The 21,757-nt window shown below is 32.3% G+C and overlaps 2 protein-coding genes across 6 annotated transcripts in view; one reads left to right on the forward strand and one right to left on the reverse strand.

The window, feature by feature from the left end:
* The window catches only part of LOC113005448, a 38,937-nt gene that overhangs the window by 5,906 nt on the left and 11,274 nt on the right, over nucleotides 1-21,757 (forward strand). For 2 of the 4 annotated variants that reach the window (XM_039447040.1, XM_039447038.1), the window contains exon 9: nucleotides 5,137-6,570. The exons of the other annotated variants lie outside the window; for them this stretch is intronic. The gene's annotated coding sequence lies outside the window, so the exon portion shown is untranslated. Of the gene's footprint in view, nucleotides 1-5,136; nucleotides 6,571-21,757 lie in introns of those variants that run through there. 4 annotated transcript variants of the gene reach the window in all.
* LOC113004515 lies at nucleotides 159-9,377 on the reverse strand. Of its 2 annotated transcripts, XM_039447057.1 has the most exons (8): nucleotides 8,799-9,366; nucleotides 2,841-3,093; nucleotides 2,442-2,603; nucleotides 1,618-1,788; nucleotides 1,498-1,542; nucleotides 1,197-1,420; nucleotides 811-970; nucleotides 165-732 (listed from the first exon to the last, which is right to left on the reverse strand). In XM_039447057.1, the coding sequence occupies exons 1-7, from the start codon at nucleotides 8,802-8,804 to the stop codon at nucleotides 845-847; spliced, it is 987 nt and encodes a 328-aa protein (XP_039302991.1). In that variant the 5' UTR covers nucleotides 8,805-9,366; the 3' UTR covers nucleotides 165-732; nucleotides 811-844. The 2 variants fall into 2 exon arrangements, with proteins under 2 accessions (XP_039302992.1, XP_039302991.1); XM_039447058.1 differs by lacking the exon at nucleotides 811-970 and having other exon boundaries at nucleotides 159-732; nucleotides 8,799-9,377.

The following is a 21,757-nucleotide window of genomic DNA, read 5'->3' on the forward strand; positions in this document are numbered from 1 at the left end:
GAATTAATTTAAAGCAAAAGCAAACAAAACAGTTTGCCTTTGCTTTGAAATAATCGAAAGATCTTTTCTGGAATTAGATGTAAAAAAGGCAAATGAATTTAACGAGAAATATAATAATACTTAATGTATAAGGAGAAATAAAATACTTAATTTGTATATTAAACTTAAGTATATCACATTTTATTTTAATTAAAGTATATCACATTTTATTTGTTGCATATGAAACTTAAAGTACATCACATTTTATTTTACATCTTATTTTACATCTCTATAAAGCAAAACAGTCTGTCAAATCTATAACATATATATAGGATAAAATTTCTATTTAAAGAAAATAAAAATAAAAATTTAATTTTTAAATGTATAATTCATAAAATATATTAATTTTATTATATAATATAATATAGAAACTTTTAATATTTAATATTGGGTGATTAAAAGTTCGTAGCGTTTTACAAAAAAACTTTTTTTTAGTAAAATTCATATATTTTTCTTAGAGTAAAACGCTACAAACTTTTTTTTTCACAATTCTAATATAGGAACTTTTAATTTGAACTTTTATTTTGAACATTTAATTCTAATTATTTTCAACATTTCTGACAACATTTTCGACCTCAATATTTTCCTTTGCTCGTTCTCTATCATTTCGTTGTTTCGCAAAGCGTAGCCACTCTGCAACAACGTTTTCAAATTCTGCTTCAGTGAACGTCGCGTAACGTAGTATTACCTCTTCTGGAAAAGAAATGACATATTTAATAAAATTGTTACAATACAAAGTTCTAATTTATTGATATAACATTTGTAACGTACTTTTTATAATTTGTATGAGATGTAAGTTTGAAACTTAAAAATTTTGTCGCAGTCCTTTCCAGGAACATCTTATGGAGCATTGATTTGTAAATGTTTTTTTAAGAATACGAAGAATGTTATCTCTGGCGTTATTACCACCCGTTTTTGATAAAAACTCTTTCTATTAAAACAAAAAAATAGTAAATAAATTTATATATATATATATATATATATACATGTATTCAAATTGGTATTGAAGTGGGATTTTAACTATGGTCACCATATTGGGCACGAGTTAAAATCTCAGTAGCATTGTAAAATATTGAAAAATGAGTACGATAGTCTTGTATAATTTATGTTTAACTAAATTGTATTGGAAAACTTAAAAGTTAAATTTGTAAACTTACAAACTGTATCACAGCATCATCTGATGCTTTCAATAACGCATCAAATTCCTTCACGACTGCAACTGTTGTTAACGGTAAATATGGTTTTATAAGATCGTCCTTAATTTTATTAGGACTTAACGCGCGGTGTTTCAACGCGTTTTCTATTTTTACTAATCGTTGTAGTATCTGTCTTTGAGTAACATTCGATGCTGCTTGCATACGCAACATTTGTTGTATGTCAACTGCAACAGAAAAAAAATTATGTATATAAAATGATAGCTTCTAAGTTGAATGCAAATAATATACAAAAATGATTTACCATTTACATTAAATACGTCTTCTACGTTTTCCATGGGAGTGTTATCTAAAAAATTTCATTAAAGTTTACATACAGGTGTTACAACAAATATTTGGCGATATTAATATTGAATGTATATACCTATTATTATTGGTGCATTAAAAATATTAGGACGTTCATTCTCCTCGTCTTCCATCACTGTGTCTTTTTCTTCTGCAATTTGAACCATAAAATTCAAGTTTGAAGGAGCTGGCGGTGGTGCCTGGCCAATATTGTTCTTGTTAAATGCGCAGTTTTTATTTATTTGTTTTTCTGTAAACAGTTATATAATTTTATTTCAATAATATATATAAATATATTGAGATATAAGAAACAACAATGCAAGATAATTATATAGAAATTATAAACAAAGTATACGGTGCGTTTACTTTGTACACTTTTATGATAATAGCGTCATTCTATTTTTATTGCTCATTACTCTAATGAAAATTTTTCTCATAATTTTTATACGAACTGAAACAATTTTTCAGAAATACTCAGAAAGTCTACATCTCTTAAAATTTTTCATACATATACATTCGAAGAAATTTTGCGATTTCTCATGTTATAATTTAAAAAAAATACTTTTAACGTTTTTAGATTTTTTAACATTTTATTAAAAATTATAGAATAATCGAAATTATAGAAATTTTATAAAAAATCTTAGGAATTTTAAAATATTTCATAATTAACTATAAGAAAAATTCTGAGTAAAGGTGTACATTTTCTAAGTATTTTTGAAGAGTTCTAATTCGTATAAAAAATCTAAAAAAGTTATAAAATTATACAGAATATCTGAATTTTTAAATTATATAAAAAGTTTTGGAAAAATTTTTTCTGGCTATTTTATTAATAAAGATAATTCCTTCAATATGAAAAGAAAATGTAGGTAAAATCGGAATTTTTCTATAACAACGATACATTACTTGTGATATATTTTGGAGGTTGACGGAAATCCTCGTCTTCACTGTCGCTGTTCGCAAAACGACTGTTTAATACTGGTTGCCGCTTTCCTCGGCCGAGTCGTTCTTCATCGGTTGTTTCGTAATTAGAATCTGCTGCACATTTACGAGCTGACTCAATAGTTGCTGTGATAAAGAAAAAAATTAACATTTATGTTATTTGTTTGCTAATCAACCTAGTTTTAATATCTACTAGAAACAATATTACTAAAATCATTAAAACATGAGTTTTTCTCTACATATTTATGTATTATGTGATACTTTATTACTTACTAAGCGATAAAAGGAAATAAATGTTATACTTTATGCGTTATTTTATGTTTTATGTTATAAATTCTATAATATATTAACGTTAATACTTACTGCAATGTTTTATGATGTCCACTTCGTAATGTTTCCATGAAGAAAAATCAGGACTTTCGCAGTTCAATATTAATGTTGCACTGTTTGCCGTTCGAGGTGGCCACCAACAATATTGAATATTCTTTTCTTGAAACAACCATGCCGTCAGAATTTCGGAATACGAAGAATCACATAAAAATTTAACCACCGCATATTTTTTCTTTTCATAGCTCATTTTGTAAAAATATGTAGAAAATATCCAATGTATCAGAAACTGAAAACAAAAAATTAGTGTAATAATATTATCAATAATTGATTAAACAAGTGATTGCTCAATATAACATAATTTTTAAATAGAAAAACAGATGGGAAAGAAAGATTGCATAGGTTAATTTTTTATCAAAAAGTATCAAGATGTTTGTCAATCTTCTTTAGTGAATTTTTCAATTACCTTTTGTAAATAATAAAAGATAATTATAAATAGATTACAAATATATATTTTATATTATATTTTTTTACTATTTTAAAGAAATAAACTGCGAAAATCTTCTGATGTTCATTATTTGTTATCATGCAAATAATCACAAGTATAACTGCGTCGTTCTCAATGAAACCTTATATAAATAATACTTTTAATGTTAATAATAATTAAAATACAAATAGTTTCTTTCTATGATCTAGCAACGACACTAAAAGATACAAACAAAATGACACCCTTTTGGACACAGCACGATTGGACACCACCACTCACAGCGCTTGACCAGTGGTAAAACTCTAGTCATCGGCCGCTATGAGTGGTGGTGTCCAATCGTGCGCACCCCAAAACCAAAATAGTCGCTATTCACAGAAAGAAAATTTTATTTTGATTATGATTAGATATTAAATATTATTTTACACAAGGTCTCATTGCAAATAATCAATTTGTATCTATAATCATATATAAGGTATCAATAATGCACATTAGGAAACAGTTCCAGTTACAGTAGTTTTTAACTTCGTTGCATAATATTGTACTTAATACAAAACTTAAGACTGTGATTTTTTTACATTTGAAATATATATTTATGAAAAAAGGTTTCCAGAAAAATTGATTAACGGAATGTAAATGAAATGATCAGTTTTCCAAATCTTTCTTTTTTTATTAGTCTAATTATAAGTTATGTAAAATGAAATATAGCTTTCACACAATACAATATCATAGTATTACTATGACAATACTGTACTCACCTATGAATTATTATAATACATAAATTAAAAATAAAAATTTCTTTTTTGCAATATTTAATGTAAGGCAAAAGAAACAATAAATAAATAACTTTTACATAAATTTTATATAAAATGCGTAGAAAAATGAACAAAATAAAACTACATTTAACTAAAGTTGTCTAATTATTCATACTTTGTAGTGGTATTGTTATATAAGAATCAGTTTCATCTAAATTTTTAATTTTTATGCACTTTCTTTTTATTTGCGTTATTGAAATTTTAATTATGTCTGCAGTAGTATCTTTTGATATTTTAAATATTCCAATTTTTTTGGAAGGAAACGGTATATCAAAAAAATTCTTTGGATTTAAATAACGTTTTGCACGAAAATAACAAACACCGTTCTCTTCAAATATATCCAAGATAAATATTATAGATTTATTATTATCATTAAGTATAGCACAGTTGTCAGCTTGATTGGTTGTAATTTTAAAATTTTTGTATTGTACATAAGAAATGTCATAATTTTTCTTATGAAAAACAATCGGATAGTGTTGCTCTTTACATGTTTGAATAGGAAGCTTTAATTCTTCGAAAATACGATTAGAAAATTCTTGTAAGGGTGCGCCCAATTGATGTAACATGTTTTTAATTTTTTGCATATGATTTTCATATTTGAAACAGCTAAAGTTATCTAAACAACCGAAATGTTGTACATTATCACAAAGATGTAAAAGATTATGAACATTATGCGATATGTATTCGTTGCCATAAATGTTTCCACAGTTAGAAACAAAATATAATAACAACGACTTTGCATAAGTATTAAATGACACGCATAATTGTTCGTCAGTTAAAATTCTGATCGTAATACTAAGGCTAAGAAAATGATTGTAGCAATTTGTAGGCAATACTAATTTCATAATAACAATCCGGTATAAAGCAAAAATTGGCGACATTCCGTAGCTTTCCATTTATCAATATCATTCAAACTTCTAGGTTTTCTTGCAAATTCTACAGGAATAAAGGATCTCAATGTAATTAAATAATGTGAAATTGAATTTATAGCCTCTAAGGATAATCTAACATCTCTATTTCCTTTGACCCATAGTTGCAACAATCTTTTAACAACACCTAAGCAGACAAGGTGCATGTAATCTAATGGGATTTGAGACACCATTCTAATGGCAAGTTTCTCTAAAATCGAATCACCTATATGATGCTCAATATGTTGTCGATTTTTGAATGTCTCGTCTGTACGCACCATACTGTCAGTTTCTAAAAATACTACTTTGTTACGTACAAAGTCACCTTCCTGAATACATTTGGAGCAAGAAAAATATCCTGTATGACCTTTTATGTAAGTAAGTAATAAATGATTTCGCCGGAGCATCACATAATATTGCATTTAAAGTAACTGTATATTTTTTATTTGAAACAATAATGCCTGTTTGAGAAATAAGAGTAAAATCATTGACAAAGTCGAGTAAATAATCGTTAGCATCATTAGGTTTGCACATGTCATGGTAAATACCAATTATAAAAGGTAATGTATATGTATTTATATTTTCTATAGATGCCATTATGGGCCAAAATTGACTGCCAGAACTTTTGGAAAGTGGAACACCATCAATATTAATATTTAATTTTATTTTATTTCCTTTAATAAATTTAGAATATGTTTTTATGGATCGTTCCAAAATGTACGAAATACCAAAATGTATGTAATGACCACTACCAAGAGACTTAATATTTGAAGATGCATTTCGTGGTGTTTTAAGTAACACTCTCACATCTTTAGGTAAATCTACATGGCCGTGTTTTCTTAAAATTACAAGCAACTCATTAGCAATACTATGTGCAACATTTTGTTCAACGATAAGTTTTTGTAAATCTTCTCTTAAAGTCGTCTTATTGTTAGAATCAAAGATATTTCTAAGAGAGGCATAATCTTGTGCTTCAACATTATGCTCCTCATTGCTTTCTCTATCTGACATTAATGAAATAAGTAAATCTAGACTTGATTCACTTATTTCATTAATGTCTTGGCACAAAATATTATTTGCATCATCGACATTTGTGAAACTATTACTGTTACTACTATTTTCTGCTTCAATTGTATTAAGTGTATTTAAATGTGTTAAATGTAGATTGCAATGTTTATAATAATTCAGTTCGCGATTAATGACTTGATTCTTTCGCCTTTTTGATAAATATTGCCACTCCTTTGGCATGGTGGTGTAAGGGTTTTATTACGATGGGTAAGTTTTATGAAACTATCGGTGACGGAACAGAAATCTCGCAGTGGGACTGTATCGTCGGGAAAACTCTTTGAATATTAGGAATATCTAAGGAAAGAGTCAAAAATTTTTTATTTATTAACATTAGCCAAAAATTATAAATAAGCTTTAAAATGATTTTTTACTATGTAATGTATAATATATATTCATAACATAATGTACAAGAAAGGAAGAGGTTGTGGAATATTATATTTTGTCTTTTGATAATAACTCGATAAATATTAACGCGAAACAATTCTAACCAACGCCAGTTTATTAGTCATAGGGTTCTACCAATCACCCTATAAATAAAAGTTCATCGGGTATATAAAACGAATAGCAACAATATAGCCCGCTATAGTTACGGAGCATAAGTTACGTCATCTCTTAAAAATTCCTTAAAACTAATACACACTTCCAATAAAGGAAACATAAGGAACAACGACTAGATATATTTCTAAACAGTCTGTTGGAGATTCTACAGGATAATTTTTGATAACAATATAAAGATAAATTTGCGATATACAAATATACAAATGCTAATTCTTTAGTACAATGAAAAGAATTTAAATAATATAACAAGAGACACAAATAAATCCTGGAAATAAATAAGTAAATAATGTATAAATATAATAGAAAGATCGTATTAATCAATCAAATACTAAGACGTATATCAATAGTAGGAACATATCTACCACAGGTATGGTTCTTGACAAAAATAGATAAGACTGCAAGAACAAAAATAAAGTCCCAGAGGCATTCAATCTAAGTAGCCTTCAAAAATATTTTATTTAGTTAGTAAAATGAAAGAATTGAAAATGACTTGATTTAAGTAAACGTAAATTTTTATTAATATTCTTTTTTTTTAAAGGAACAGCGACTAGATATATTTCTAAACAGTCTGTTTGAGATTCTAGAGGATAATTTTTGATAACAATATAAAGATAAATTTGCGAGTATATACAAATGCTAATTCTTTAGTACAATGAAAAGAATTTAAATAATATAACAAGAGACACAAATAAATCCTGGAAATAAATAAGTAAATAATGTATAAATATAATAGAAAGATCGTATTAATCAACCAAATACTAAGACGTATATCAATAGTAGGAACATATCTATCACAGGTATGGTTCTTGAAAAAAGATAGATAGGACTGCAAGAGCAATAATAAAATCCCAGAGGCATTCAATCTAAGCCTTCAAAAATATTTTATTTAGTTAGTAAAATAAAATAATTGTAAATGACTTGATTTAAGTAAATAACACAATAAATATAAATTTTTATTAATATTATAATTTTATTATTTATTTGGAAAAGAACCCCAATCAGATATATATTTAAACAGCTTGTCTAACAATAAGACTAGAAAATCTTCTTAATAAAAACGTTAAGGAAATTAACAAGTTTAGAAGTGCTTATTCTATAATACAGCTGACAAAATATACATAAATGTAAGAAGAAACGCAAATTGTATCTTACAAATAAAGAAATAAATAAATGATATATGATTTAAAGAACGTACACACAAATCACATAAATGCTAATAAAGGTATGAATATTCGGAAACATATTTATCATCACGTTTCCTGATAAAAATAGATAAGACTGCAAGGCAATAATAAATTCCCAGAAGCATTCCCTCTAAATAGTTTTCTAAAATATCGTATTTTGCTAGTACGGTGGTATGAATTATAAATGGATTGAATCAAATCACATAAAGTATTATTAATTTTATAATTTAATTATAATTATTATTATTATTAAACCAATATATGTGAACGCTTAGTAACGTAGGTAGAGTATCACTGGTAAAAAGGAAATAAACGTTGTAATATCAAGAAAATAATACACCGAGTATATAAAAGTCTACCTTCCAAAACGCGAGAGTATTATAAATTCAACACAAAGTGTCAGTAAATAGTCATACGGACATATAAGCAATGTTTACCACATTGAGCAGCATCAAGGCCACATTCCAGCTAAGAAACAGCCATACAGTTTTCCATTCAATTATCTGTTCGAATGTATTAAGAAAGAGCATTCTGTTACACAGCATAAATAAGTGCTTTTCAGGAAATAAAGTGGCAATTATCTATATTATCTAATAAACAAAAAAGGGAATGGTATGAAAAGTAAAGACATAATGAATCATGCCGTGCCAAATCAGATCAAATTATATAGTAATTCTTGATAAGAGAGAATGAGCTGTTCATAAATATAGTGCATGGTTATAGGCTGTTTAGTGCAATTAACTGATACCATAAGCACATCTTTGGATTATAGAATTATAAGCTTAGTAAAATAATATTACAAAAAAAAGCATCTGTCAAGAACAAGAGAAGATTATAAAGGAATGTGGCGATAGTTATACTTTTCTCTCTTTTTTTTTTAATTAATCAATTAATAATCAGAAAAGTGGATAACAAGAATTATATTATAATAAGTATTCATCATTTTTTTTAATGCCAAGATACTCGGGAGTACTCACCGGCATTCAAATTTGTCGAGAGTCAAATAGTTGCAGTTCGTTAAGGGATTCTTTCTCCTCTTATGAGAGATCAATGTTCTCTTCTTGTAAATATGGGTATGCAGGCTATTTTGTTTTATAAAGTATAATAACCGTGGACTCCGTGTGATTATTGGCGGCTCAAAACGCCTCGTGCCTCGTGATGGGTTCGGCTTCCGCCATTAAAATTTTTCCACTTCTTCTCCCTAGTCGACTAGTTCTCGTAGTCCAAGACGAGAGATGAAAATATAAAGAAAAGCCCCTGCTTCTGAGTGTTAGAAGGTGACCGTATAGATTCACTCCAAATAACGAGATATCAGGTTCAATGTACTCAATCTTTATTTCGATAGCGAACGATACAACAACATGGCTTTTATTGGAAAAGCGTAGAGTGCGTTCACAAAACGTGTAAAAAAGAGTAGGCATGGCTAGCGAGAGTGTAGGTGTTCAAAAGTGTAGTATTAAGGTAGATTTATAATGATAATTAGAAAAGAAAAAGAAAAGGGTTCTGTTATACAAATTGTGATAAAGAATGAAAGCTAACATATGACAAACAAATTAACTAAATGTATTAAATTGGAAATCTGTAAGATTCAAAAGGTAACCTTAATATTTTTTTTTTTATGAATTATTTGTTTTTATAATCCAACACTCCTCCTTAATTCATAAAAATCAAGTTGCAACGATCTCTTAAAGTTATAAACCTATTTTTAGGTAGCCCTTTGGTAAATAAATCTGCCAGCATATCTTCGGTTGGACAGTACTTGCATATGACGAGTCCTTTGTCGATGTAGTCCTTGACGAAGTAAACTTTTGTATCTATATGTTTCGTCCTATTGCTCAATTTTTCTTCGATGATAAGCTTCAAAACGCTTTGGTTGTCCTCGTAGATGGTCGTCTTACTTTCCGCTTTCCAGTTGAGATTATTTAAGACTCTTTGAATCCATGCTGACTCCCTACATGCTTCAGATAAAGCTAGAGATCCTCAAGTAAGAGATTGGACACCACCGTCCATCCGCCATATTGTTCAGGACACTTTCGGCGCGCTTTCAAATGTTTAAATCAATTTAATATATATATATATATATGTAGCTTATTAAAAAAATTGATTTAAGAATTCGTATATGTTTATGTTACTGGTTTAAAGAAAATTTTATTTTTGGAAAATTTTTAAAATAAAAACGTCATTATAAATTATGTAGACAGAAGCATGGAATGTACAATCACTATGAAAATTATTAATATTTCTTATGTTTTTAAATTACGAGAATTTTATAAAAAATAATATAATTTTTGCATCCGTAGAAACAAGAAGCAATTTAACAAAATAAGCATAATTGCAATAAATAAATAAATATCTGAAATCAATAAAAAGTTTTATTTAATACGAGTATGCATAGCTACACTTTTACTTGCAAAAGTATTGTCGTTTACATTGAAGAATTTGAATAACCCTTGGCTGCGCAACAAGGCATTTTTAATCCAAGTCACCGTCGAGATAATGTTAAAGACGGCCGATAAATTTTTGTAACTGTCAACGGGGCCCCTTCTTTTATTTTCTTTGAACAACTAATGTAAACATACATGAATTCTTAATTAAATTTATTTTTGTATGTTAATAAGCTACATATACGAGGTGTGTTCAAAAAGTATCGCGAATTTTGAATTTTCGCGGGTTACGTATATTCGAATTTCGATCTTTTTGTGGCGTTATGTTGGTACTCATGTCTCTCACTTATGCCGACAAGCTCGGCCATTTTGAATGTTCACTTAATTGTTGACAGCTGCTTTGCTTGCACGTGTTTTGGATCGTCTTCGATTTTTACCTATTCAAAAAAATGGATCAAAGAACCTGTATCAAATTTTGTGTGAAAAACGAAATTAAGTGCGCGGATGCATTCCGAATGTTGACTGTGGCATACGGAGAAGCTACCTTGGACCGAAGCAACGTTTATCGGTGGTACAAAATGTTCTCAGAAGGCCGAGAAGATGTGAACGACGAAGAGCGTGCCGGACGCCCGAGCACTTCAACAACAGACGAAAAAATTAATGAAGTGGAGAAAATGGTATTGGCCAATCGTCGAATCACCGTTAGAGAAGTTGCTGAGGACCTAAACATATCGATTGGCTCGTGCCATTCGATTTTTATCAATGATTTGGGCATGAGACGGGTCGCCGCGAAATTCGTATCAAAATTGCTCAATTGCGACCAAAAACAGCATCGCATGAACATTGCTAATGAGATGTTGGACTCTGTCCGCGACGACCCAAATTTGCTCCAGAGGGTCATAACTGGTGACGAATCGTGGGTTTATGGTTATGACGTGGAAACCAAAGCTCAATCATCTCAATGGAAGCTGCCGCACGAACCAAGACCGAAAAAAGCGCGCCAAGTTCGGTCGAATGTGAAAGTTTTGCTGACAGTTTTCTTCGATTGCAGGGGCGTGGTGCATCCTGAGTTCTTGCCACAGGGTAGAACGGTCAATAAGGAATATTACCTGCAAGTTATGCGCAATTTGCGCGAAGCAATCCGCCAGAAACGCCCGGATTTGTGGAAGAACAAAAATTGGCTTTTGCACCACGATAACGCCCCTGCTCACACATCGTTGCTTGTGCGCGACTTTTTGGCCAAAAACAACACACTAATGATGCCGCAGCCACCGTATTCCCCAGATCTGGCCCCCTGTGACTTTTTCTTGTTCCCTAAACTGAAGAGGCCCATGAAAGGACGACGTTACGCTACGCTTGACGAGATAAAGACGGCATCGAAGGAGGAGCTGAACAAGATAAAAAAAAATGATTTTTTGAAGTGCTTCGAAGATTGGAAAAACCGTTGGCACAAGTGTATAATATCTCATGGGGATTACTTTGAAGGGGACAAAATAGATATTCATGAATAAATAAATAATTTTTGAAAAAACACAAAATTCGCGATACTTTTTGAACACACCTCGTATACTAAATTGATTTAAACATTTTTTGAAAGCTCGCCGAAAGTGTCCTGAACAATATGGCGAATCAAAGCACCAATCAAAAGTTGTCTAAGCGGTATCCAATCTCTTACTTGAGGATCTCTAAGATAAAGCGATAAATTCTGCTTCGGTTGATGATAAAGCGACGCATGATTGGCGCTTGCAGCACCAGCTCCACCAAGCATGAAAATGAAACCGGTATTTGATTTCCGACTTCCGCGTTCCTCCGCCCAATCTGCGTCTGCGTATCCAATTAATTTCTCGTTTTCTTTAGCACCTCCTAGTTTCAAGCGAAGAGATGATGTTCCTTTGAGATATTTAATAAGTTTCTTCACATTATTCCAGTCAGTTATAGTTGGATCTGCCACCCTCTGTGACAGAATTGAAACTGCAGCAGCAATATCAGGTCTAGTGTTTGTTGAAATATATAATAAACATCCGATTGCTGTGCGATACTTGTCATTAGTCGGTAATCTCTCACCATGTGGATCGTTATACGATGGACTTAATGGAATATCACAATGTTTAGCCTTATCCAATTCGAACTTAGTTGCAATGTTCCAAATGTATTTTTCTTGATCGAGCAAGAAGAAATCTTCAGATCGTGTTACTCTGACACCTAAGTAGTTTGTCACCAATCCAAGATTTTCGGGAGGGTCCCAGATGCGCACAGACCCGATCGGACACCACCAATCACGTAATCTAATCTAACTCAACCAACGGAAATACTCTAGGCATCGGCCGCTATAATTGGTGGTGTCCAATTGGGTCTGTGCGCATCTGGGACCCTCCCATGTCATCAACGTATATGAGAATGTATAAATTTTCTTGCGATCCATGGTATGTGTATAAGCAATTATCTGCTTTGCTTTGAACGAATTTGGCCTTAACCAGAATGTTGTGTAAAGTTTCGTTCCACACTCGAGCAGATTGCTTCAAGCCGTATATACTTTTATTTAAGAGACACACTTTATTTTCGGCTCCTTCAGCTTTGTATCCGGGTGGTTGACGCATATAAATTTCCTCTTGTAGTTTTCCATTTAAGAATGCTGTCTTCGCATCGAAGTGGTAGACCGCCATTTTTCGACTTGCAGCAACGGACAGTAAAGCGCGAAATGTTTGTTGTCTCGCAACGGGTGCAAACACTTGATCGTAATCGATTCCGAATTTTTGCTTGAAGCCCTGAGCCACGAGTCTAGCTTTGAACTTCTTGATCTCTCCATTAACGTCAGTTTTCAATTTGTACACCCACTTACAGCCAATTAAATTCTTGTCCGCGGGTAAATCCACCAATCTTCATGTATTGTTACTGATTAGTGACCTAATCTCCTCCTCCATGGCAAGAATCCAATTATCTTTGTTTTGACAAGAGATTGCTTCATTGTAATTGGATGGTTCGCCATTGACAACAACGCTAATTTCTTCAATTAAACGCCTAGGAGGGACACCTTTTGTCGCACGATCAGAACGTCTTACTGGAGTGATTTCGTCTGCAGCTATTGATTGTTCGACGTCATCTGTCCTTGGAGAGTTACTACTTGATGCGTCGTATATCGTCTCGTCGTTGCTTGAAGTATCTTCAGTCGTTGAATCGTCAAATGTTTGATTGTTGTTATTATTTACGAAAGTTTCTTCTGTTGTCGATTCATCGTTGAATAGATCAATCTCGACGAATGTTTCTCTATTAGGCTTTTCCTTTGCGGCATCACCAATTTGGATAGCAGTCTCTTTAGATTTAATTGACGATTGCTTTTTGTTTATGCATGTGTCATCGATGAATTTTACATCTCGAGATATAATAACTCTCTTGGATGCAGGTAAGTATATTCTGTAAGCTTTCGATTCCAAATCGAAGCCCATTAAAATTCCGCTCCATGCTTTCAATTCGAGTTTTTTACGATGTTCATCGGGGATTTTAACGAAACAATTCGCTCCAAATCTTCTTAAGTTGGAATAGATAGGTTTTTTGTTATACCAATGTTCATATTGTAAGGCGGGGAAACTAGATTTGTCAGGAACCGTCAGGGAATATTTAGGAAGCCAGAAAAGAAAGGGCAAAAGGATGACACTTGCAGGTCTCAAGAAATATACGTTTATATATTAATGACCGAATGTACAAAATGTCCGTCAACGACGGTTGCCGCACAAGAAGTGCCGTTCTACACGCTTCTCCTGCCATGCGGCTTCTTTAAGCCACCAGATGGCAGGTCCGCTATCTCAAGCGACCAATCGCAGGCCGTCCTAGAGATCACGAGGCCTGAGGGGCCAATGTGGTCTCGCGCTCAGTTTCGCGGGTAACTGCAGCCAATCGGTTGCAACGGTACGCAAGTGAAGGCGATACGCAGCGCCATCACGCTCATGTCCTAACCTAATGTAGGATTCCGCACGAATCTACAGGGTGTCGCTTACAATATGGTGTTTTTGTTACATTCTTCCAAGTTAAACGATTTTGTATGAAGTTTGCAGTCGTCACAGCTTCACCCCAAAAATTGAATTCCAAATTAGCATCCGTAAGCATACACCGTGCCATCTCTATTAATGTCCTGTTTTTTCATTCGACCACACCGTTTTGAGCTGGTGAGTATGGAGCAGTGCATTGTATTTTAATACCATTTATGTTTAGATAATTGAGAAACTCTGTGCTCATGTACTCTCCTCCTCGATCGGTGCGTATTGATTTAATTTTTCTGCCGAAATGATTCTGGACGAGTTCGTGGAATTCTTTAAATTTCTGAAACGCTTCAGATTTTTCTTTTAGAAGGTAAATCGTTGTATATCGAGAAAAATCATCGATAAAGGTAAGAAGATAACGTTTACCTGAAGGGGTTTTTGTTTGCATCGGCCCACAAATGTCGCTGTGAATAAGATCCAATACGTCTGTTGACCTGTCCTCAGATTCTCTGGGAAACGGCACTCGTGTCATTTTAGCCTTGATACACGTTTCGCAGTCAGCTGTATATTTGCAGTTTGATCCGCAACTCGCAAGCTTCATTCCATCAACAAGATTATTTGTTGACATTTTCTTCACGGCTTCTATATCGCGATGACCTAAGATACGGTGCCATTGATGGAGGCAAAGCTTTTGGTTGTTGGCCACATAATTGACCTTGTTTGCCATTCGCATTCTGTAAAGATTTGCTTCAATGTCACCAACAGCGATTTGGCGGCTGCCGTCAGCAGTGCGAATTTCACAATGATCTTTGTGGAATTCTATTTTGAATCCTTTACTTGTCAACTGCTTCACAGAGATTAGATTTGTTTCAATTGAAGGCACATATAATACGTTCTCAATCATTACACGTGTTGATTCACCGTTGCTGTTTAGAAAGGTTGCAATGACTTTTCCTCTACCAGACGCTTTTACCATTTGTCCGTTAGCTACACAGACACTTTCAAAATGATTTGCATCAAAATCAATAAAATGCGATTACAACTAATATGACATGTTGCGCCTGAATCTAAGATCCAACCGTTGGTCTTGCCAACCAAGAACAGCAACTCATGAGAATCTGTATTATGTTCGACTACGTTTGCCTTGGGTTTGTTTTGATTTGAGTCACTGGAGAATCCTTTCTTTATCTTCCATTTCGCAAACTCAATACATTTATTTTGATAATGACCTTTGCGTTTACAGAATCGACACTTGATTGACTTTACGGTTGACTCACCATTTGATACTTTCATCGCTGTTTCATCGCCAGTACCAGATAAGACATTACGCTCTTTGCGCCTACGGTATTCCTCAATTACTTTGGATCGAACGAGGGACGATGACAGTTCCGTTTCAGATCTTGCCTCTAGTGCTGTAATTAATGAGTCGTAACTGCCCGGAAGAGAACCAAGCAATGTTGCACACATGAAGAATTCAGGCTTCAACTCATCGCCAAGGGCTAATAATTTTTGAAATAATTCGTTCATGTGATTTACGCAGGCTTGGGAAAGTTACTTTGTAAAAATAACTAGTTACAGTTACAGTTTCTGTCTTTCAAAAAATAACTAGTTACCGTTACAAGTTACTGACTTTAAAAAATAACTCGTTACAGTTACAGTTATTGAAAAAGTAACTTAAAGTTACTTTTCAGTTACTTTTCTGTTTTTTTTTGGTAATATTATAAAACATTAATAATTTAAATACGAGACTTTTACTGAAGAGCATCCACGTAAAGTCTTTTCTATCTTTAATTGTGTAAAGCGTTATCTACAATAGAGACTTAAGCCTTTAACCTTAAGAAATTAACCAATAATAATTGATTTATAAAAGAATAATCGATTGTGTTTGGCCAATTTCTTAAGGCTAAAGGCTTAAGTCTTTATTATAGTCTTTATTGACGACGCATAATTTGCATGTGACATGTTTACATATATTAAATATTAATTACCTATATGTACAGATGAAAACTATGTGAATTATGTTCTAAATTTTTTGAGGATAAAGGTTGGTTTATAATAGCCGTAATCGTAAGAAATTGGTCAATCATAGTTGATTTATAAAAGAATAATTGACTATAATTGGTCAATTTCTTATGGTAACGACTATTATAAACTAACTTTAAGACTAAGTATAGAATTTAGACTCAAAGGCATTCTTAGTAACCAATTCTCTGCTGGCTGATTATCACACGTATGTACACGATAGACCAGCCAGACGATCACACAACACGCAGTAATTCTCCGCGAGCATCCCGGAATCGTACTTGAATATCCGGGCCCTACAAGTACAGTCGTGAGCTAAAAGGTTGCAACACGTTTTCTTGGATGGTTTTTAGAATGTAGACTTGCTCCTCGATCGGCGAACATAATTGGTTGAATCCACAAGTAAGAACCAATTACGTTCGCCGTTCGATGAGCAAGTCTATATTTTAAAAACCATCGAAGAAAATGTGTTTCAATCTTTTAGCTCACGACTGTATGTACATACAATCGTGTATCTACATGTAAATAACTTGTGACCTATGACTACTGGTACGGGGCTGCCAAATGTATATAACTCGTAATACATATAACCTCATTGTCACGTGTATCTTTCTAGACAGAACTTTTTCTCGGATCACATCATCTCTCATCATATCATCTCTCTCGGATCACATAAGAAGCATAGAACATAGAATTGTCACTGCATCGAGCAACAGTGGCTGCGTTCAGCAAACTCAGTGGTTGAGTGAGCGCTTACTGCTATTAGTGTAATCTTTTAGGTCTAACCAATCACCAATTACATTAAAGCTGCGTTTGAAAACATCAGTTGAGTACCCTCATATATATCATTTTATCCTTGTTGTTTACCGATTGTTAAATAAAGATAAAATGATACACGACGCCATTCGGGTGATGTTTGCAAATGCTATCTAAATTGGCAAATGAGTTTGAAATATATAAAGTAACTATAAAAATAACTATTAATTTAGTTACTAGTTACACAAATAATGTAACTAAGTTAAGTTTATAGTTACAGTTGAAAAAAAGTAACGAAGTTAAGTTACAGTTACCAAAAACAGGTAACTCTAACTGTAACTTCGTTACAAGTAACGAGTTACTTCCCATCCCTGGATTTACGTGTGCTTCAATATCACTTGATTCATCCGCTCGTTGCTTCATGATTGTACGTAGAATTCTTACTACCTGGCGTATTTCGTGAAAATCCTTTAGCGCTTGCCAAGCGTCTTTAGCGTGTGCGCAATTACGAACATGTTGTATCTGGTCATCTTCAATCATCAACGAAATCATCGCCAAGGCTTTTTCATTCGCCTTGTTCCACTCTGCATCGGCTTCAGACGGTATCGGTAATTTAATAGTATGCCACAAACCTTTGTCTTTGAGCATCATTTCGACACGAAAACGCCAATTAAAATAATTTGTGCTATTCAATCGTGAAATGGCGTACTTGTTTGAGACATCGAAAGGACTTGCCATCTTGAATGCCGTAAAGGAGGTTAAGCGGTTCCTTCACAAGTTGAAGTCACGTTGATTAATGAAATGTTTGTATTAATACATGCAAGAGCCCATAACCTGTTAGAAGGTGACCGTATAGATTCACTCCAAATAACGAGATATCAGGTTCAATATACTCAATCTTTATTTCGATAGCGAACGATACAACAACATGGCTTTTATTGGAAAAGCGTAGAGTGCGTTCACAAAACGTGTAAAAAAGAGTAGGCATGGCTAGCGAGAGTGTAGGTGTTCAAAAGTGTAGTATTAAGGTAAATTTATAATGATAATTAGAAAAGAAAAAGAAAAGGGTTCTGTTATACAAATTGTGATAAAGAATGAAAGCTAACATATGACAAACAAATTAACTAAATGTATTAAATTGGAAATCTGTAAGATTCAAAAGGTAACCTTAATATTTTTTTTTTTTTTATGAATTATTTGTTTTTATAATCCAACACTGAGCTTAGATGGTTTGAGTCGAGTTGATTTGATATAACGCCCAGCTCAGAAGGATGAAGCGAATATGCTGGTAAGAATCACACAGAAGAGAGCAAGCAACCGTTCGCTTCGATGGTTCAACACGGAGAGAGATCAACGGTCCATTGTCTTCTCCAAAGCTCAGTACGAAGTCCCCCTCCACCTCGCCTCTCACAAACAGCCAAGAGATTAAGTCTGTTCAGTGAATTATACATCTAGAAGTCTGTTCGTGTTGCTCGGGCATTTTGTACTCACTTTCAATATTTTTAAAATGTGTTTTAGATATTTATTAAATATTTATTACGTTTTTTAAATATTTAAAAAAACATTTTACAAATATTATCTGCTGATTGTGCTGTATCTTCGTTAACTCTCTCTTTAATTCTGTCTTCTACGCTCGAATGTATATTTATCTTACTTCAAGTACAAAAATATTTGTAATTTCAAGCAACGCGAATAAATTTATAATTATAAATTCATATTTAGATGACTTACAGTAGTAAAAGGTTGAGCAAAATTTATCATTTAACATGTTACATAGCACTTACATTGCTGTTATTTCGTTATTGACAGAAGGTAACGGACAATATATTTCATTACATAACTATTTCATTACATAATTACATAACGTAAACAAGAGACAATTATATAATCTCAATATAAATCGGGTATAACAACTGTTACATTGCGTGTTATTCCTACGTTATATAACATTTATATTCGGTGTTTGCTGGGTTGTATTTTATCAAATAACATAATGTTAGAATTACAAAGAATAAACCGTCTATCCTTTAATATCTCGTTTATTTATTAACAACGATGGAAAATAGATCTGACATGCAGGACAACTTTTTTATATCTAAGAAGAACAAAAGAACTAAAATAAATGCTTCTCGCGATATCTCGATATTAGATATTACATTTAATAAATCGCTTTGTAATATATAACATGTACTCTTACATTCTCCCCCTACAAATCGATTGCACTTATAAATAATATTTTAAATTAAATGCATTTCGTTACAACACCATTCGAGTTTATCTTTTGTTACACTTTTAGTGAAGCAATCAGCAATCATGTCATTTGTGTTAACATATAGAACATTCACAATATTATTTTCAACTTCGTCTCGTACAAAATAAAATTTCAAATTTACATGACGCGTTTTAGTAGATGATTTTGCATTCTTTAACCATTGAATTGTAGCTTGATTATCACAAAATATATTAGTTGGTTTACTAATATATTCAGAGCACTTTAATTCATTGAGCACATTCTGTAGCCACATAACATCTTTGACTATTTCTGAAACCGCAAATAACTCAACTTCACAAGTAGAATTTCCTACTGTTCTCTGTTTTCTACATTTCCAAGAAATGAGAGAATTACCAATAAATATGACTCCCCCTGAAAAAGATTTCCCATTTTCTGCATTTCCCCAGCTGGCGTCAGAATATGCTCTTAACATTCCATCCTTACGATCATAATGAAGTCGCTTATATTTAGTACCGCTTAAATATCGTAACACTCTTTTGCCTAATATATAATGACTCTTTTGTGGACAATGATTATACTGAGAAAGATAAGATGTTACAAATGCGATATCAGGCCTTGTTCTATTCGCCAAGTATAAAAGTTCTCCAATCAATTCTTGATATTTACTAATGTCATATTTTTCACTCTCATCTACCTGTATCTTATCTCCGCCTGTTACAATTGGAGTATTAACTGGTTTACATTCAATCATTCCATATTTATTCAGAAGATTTTCAATATACTCTGTTTGACTCAAATAAACACCTGTATTGTCACATTCTATTTTCATTCCTAAAAATGTTTTCGATTGAGTTGTTTCAATAATCTCAAATTCTTTCCGCAATGAATTGAAAATTTTCTCACATATATGACTATCATCATCTATCGTAGTAAAATCATCAACATACGAAGTGAATACAAAGAAGCATGTTTCATTATTATTTATAAAAATACAACTCTCTGACGCTAAAGGTTTAAGTCCATTTTTAAAAAGTTCTTCCTTTAATTTGTAATACCAATTCCTTCCAGATTGAGGTAAACCATATAAACTTCTTTTAAGTTTACATACTTTACCATCTTCAAATCTTTCTTCAAAACCTGGAGGAGGTTTTAAATAAACAGTTTCTTTTATTCTACCATGTAAATATGCAGTTTTAACATCAAAAAATCTTATATTTAAATTTTTCTTAACTGCTATTGCTATAATTGTTCTCCATGCTTCAATGCTTACAACTGGTGAATACGACTCATCATAATCCTGATTTTTTACTTGATTATATCCAGCTGCAACTAATCTAGCCTTATATTTTACTTTATTAATTCCATCTCTTTTAATGGAAAATACCCATTTACTTTTTACAATTTTAACACCCTTTGGACATTTACAAATCTCCCATACATCATGTTTATTTAATGATGCTAACTCATTTTCCATTGCATCTTTCCAATTTTCCCAATTTTTGCTACTATGAGCTTCATTAAAATTACGCGGTACAGGAATATTTTCCACTAACTGAGCATGATAAACATTTTTAAGCCTAGCGGAGCGTCTTACCCCTTCCTCTCTTAGACGAGTTTCTCTTTCTGCTAAATATTCTTCTTTTCGTCTTAAGCTCTCACCTGCCGTAAGACCTTTTGGTCTTCCTCTCCTAACTATTTCCCTATTCTGAACTCTATTTTCTTCTTCATTTTGATCATCTATGCTTTCTACATTATCTTGAATATCGTTATCATCTGAATCATTTACCGACTCTATTTCACTATTTTCTCTTTGATTATCAAATTCTACCTCTCTATCTGAATCATTATTATTGCTATTATCCGATTTATTATCGTCTAAAATATTAATAATATCTTCTATATTCCAATACTCATATTCTTTGTTTCTGTTACACTCTTTTAAATAATAACTTCCCTTTTGAATTTCATCAAAGTTAACATTGCGTTCCTCTATAATTATTTTACTCTCAATGTCAAATAAACGGTATCCTACGCGCTCTCGTGAATATCCTAGCATTATCGCTTTCTTTCCGCTTGGTTGTAATTTATTACGTAAGTTTTTAGGAACATGATAATACGCGATACAACCAAAAGTTCTTAAATAACTAATATTTGGTACTTTACCATTCCAAATTTCATATGGCGTTTTACTTTTATTCTTCCTCGGAGTTAAATTAACCGTATGAGTAACATAAGCAACAGCTTCCGCCCAAAATGACAATGGTAATCCGCTTTCATACAATAGAGTACGAGCTCGTTCTAAGATTACTCTGTTCCCTCTCTCTACTTTTCCGTTACTCTCCGGATTATAAGGAACAGTTTTTTGATGCTCAATACCCTTTTTGCCTGTAAACTCACGAAACTGATTATTACAAAATTCAGTACCATTGTCTGTACGTATACATTTAATATTTTTGTCTAATACATTCTTGCTTTTTTTATAGAATATTTGGAATAAAGATAAAGTCTCAGTCTTATTTTTTAAAAAATAAGTAAAATACATATCGCTGTAATCATCTATTATAAGT

This window comes from Solenopsis invicta, chromosome 3 (genome assembly GCF_016802725.1).
Source record: "Solenopsis invicta isolate M01_SB chromosome 3, UNIL_Sinv_3.0, whole genome shotgun sequence".
Lineage (NCBI taxonomy): Eukaryota > Metazoa > Arthropoda > Insecta > Hymenoptera > Formicidae > Solenopsis > Solenopsis invicta.

Coding starts and splice junctions, on each gene's coding strand:
- LOC113004515 (XM_039447057.1), bottom strand. Junction 1,543..1,617: donor TAATGCACCAATAATAATAG/GTATATACATTC, acceptor GAAATTTTTTAG/ATAACACTCCCATGGAAAAC. Junction 1,421..1,497: donor AGACGTATTTAATGTAAATG/GTAAATCATTTT, acceptor TTTCTGTTGCAG/TTGACATACAACAAATGTTG.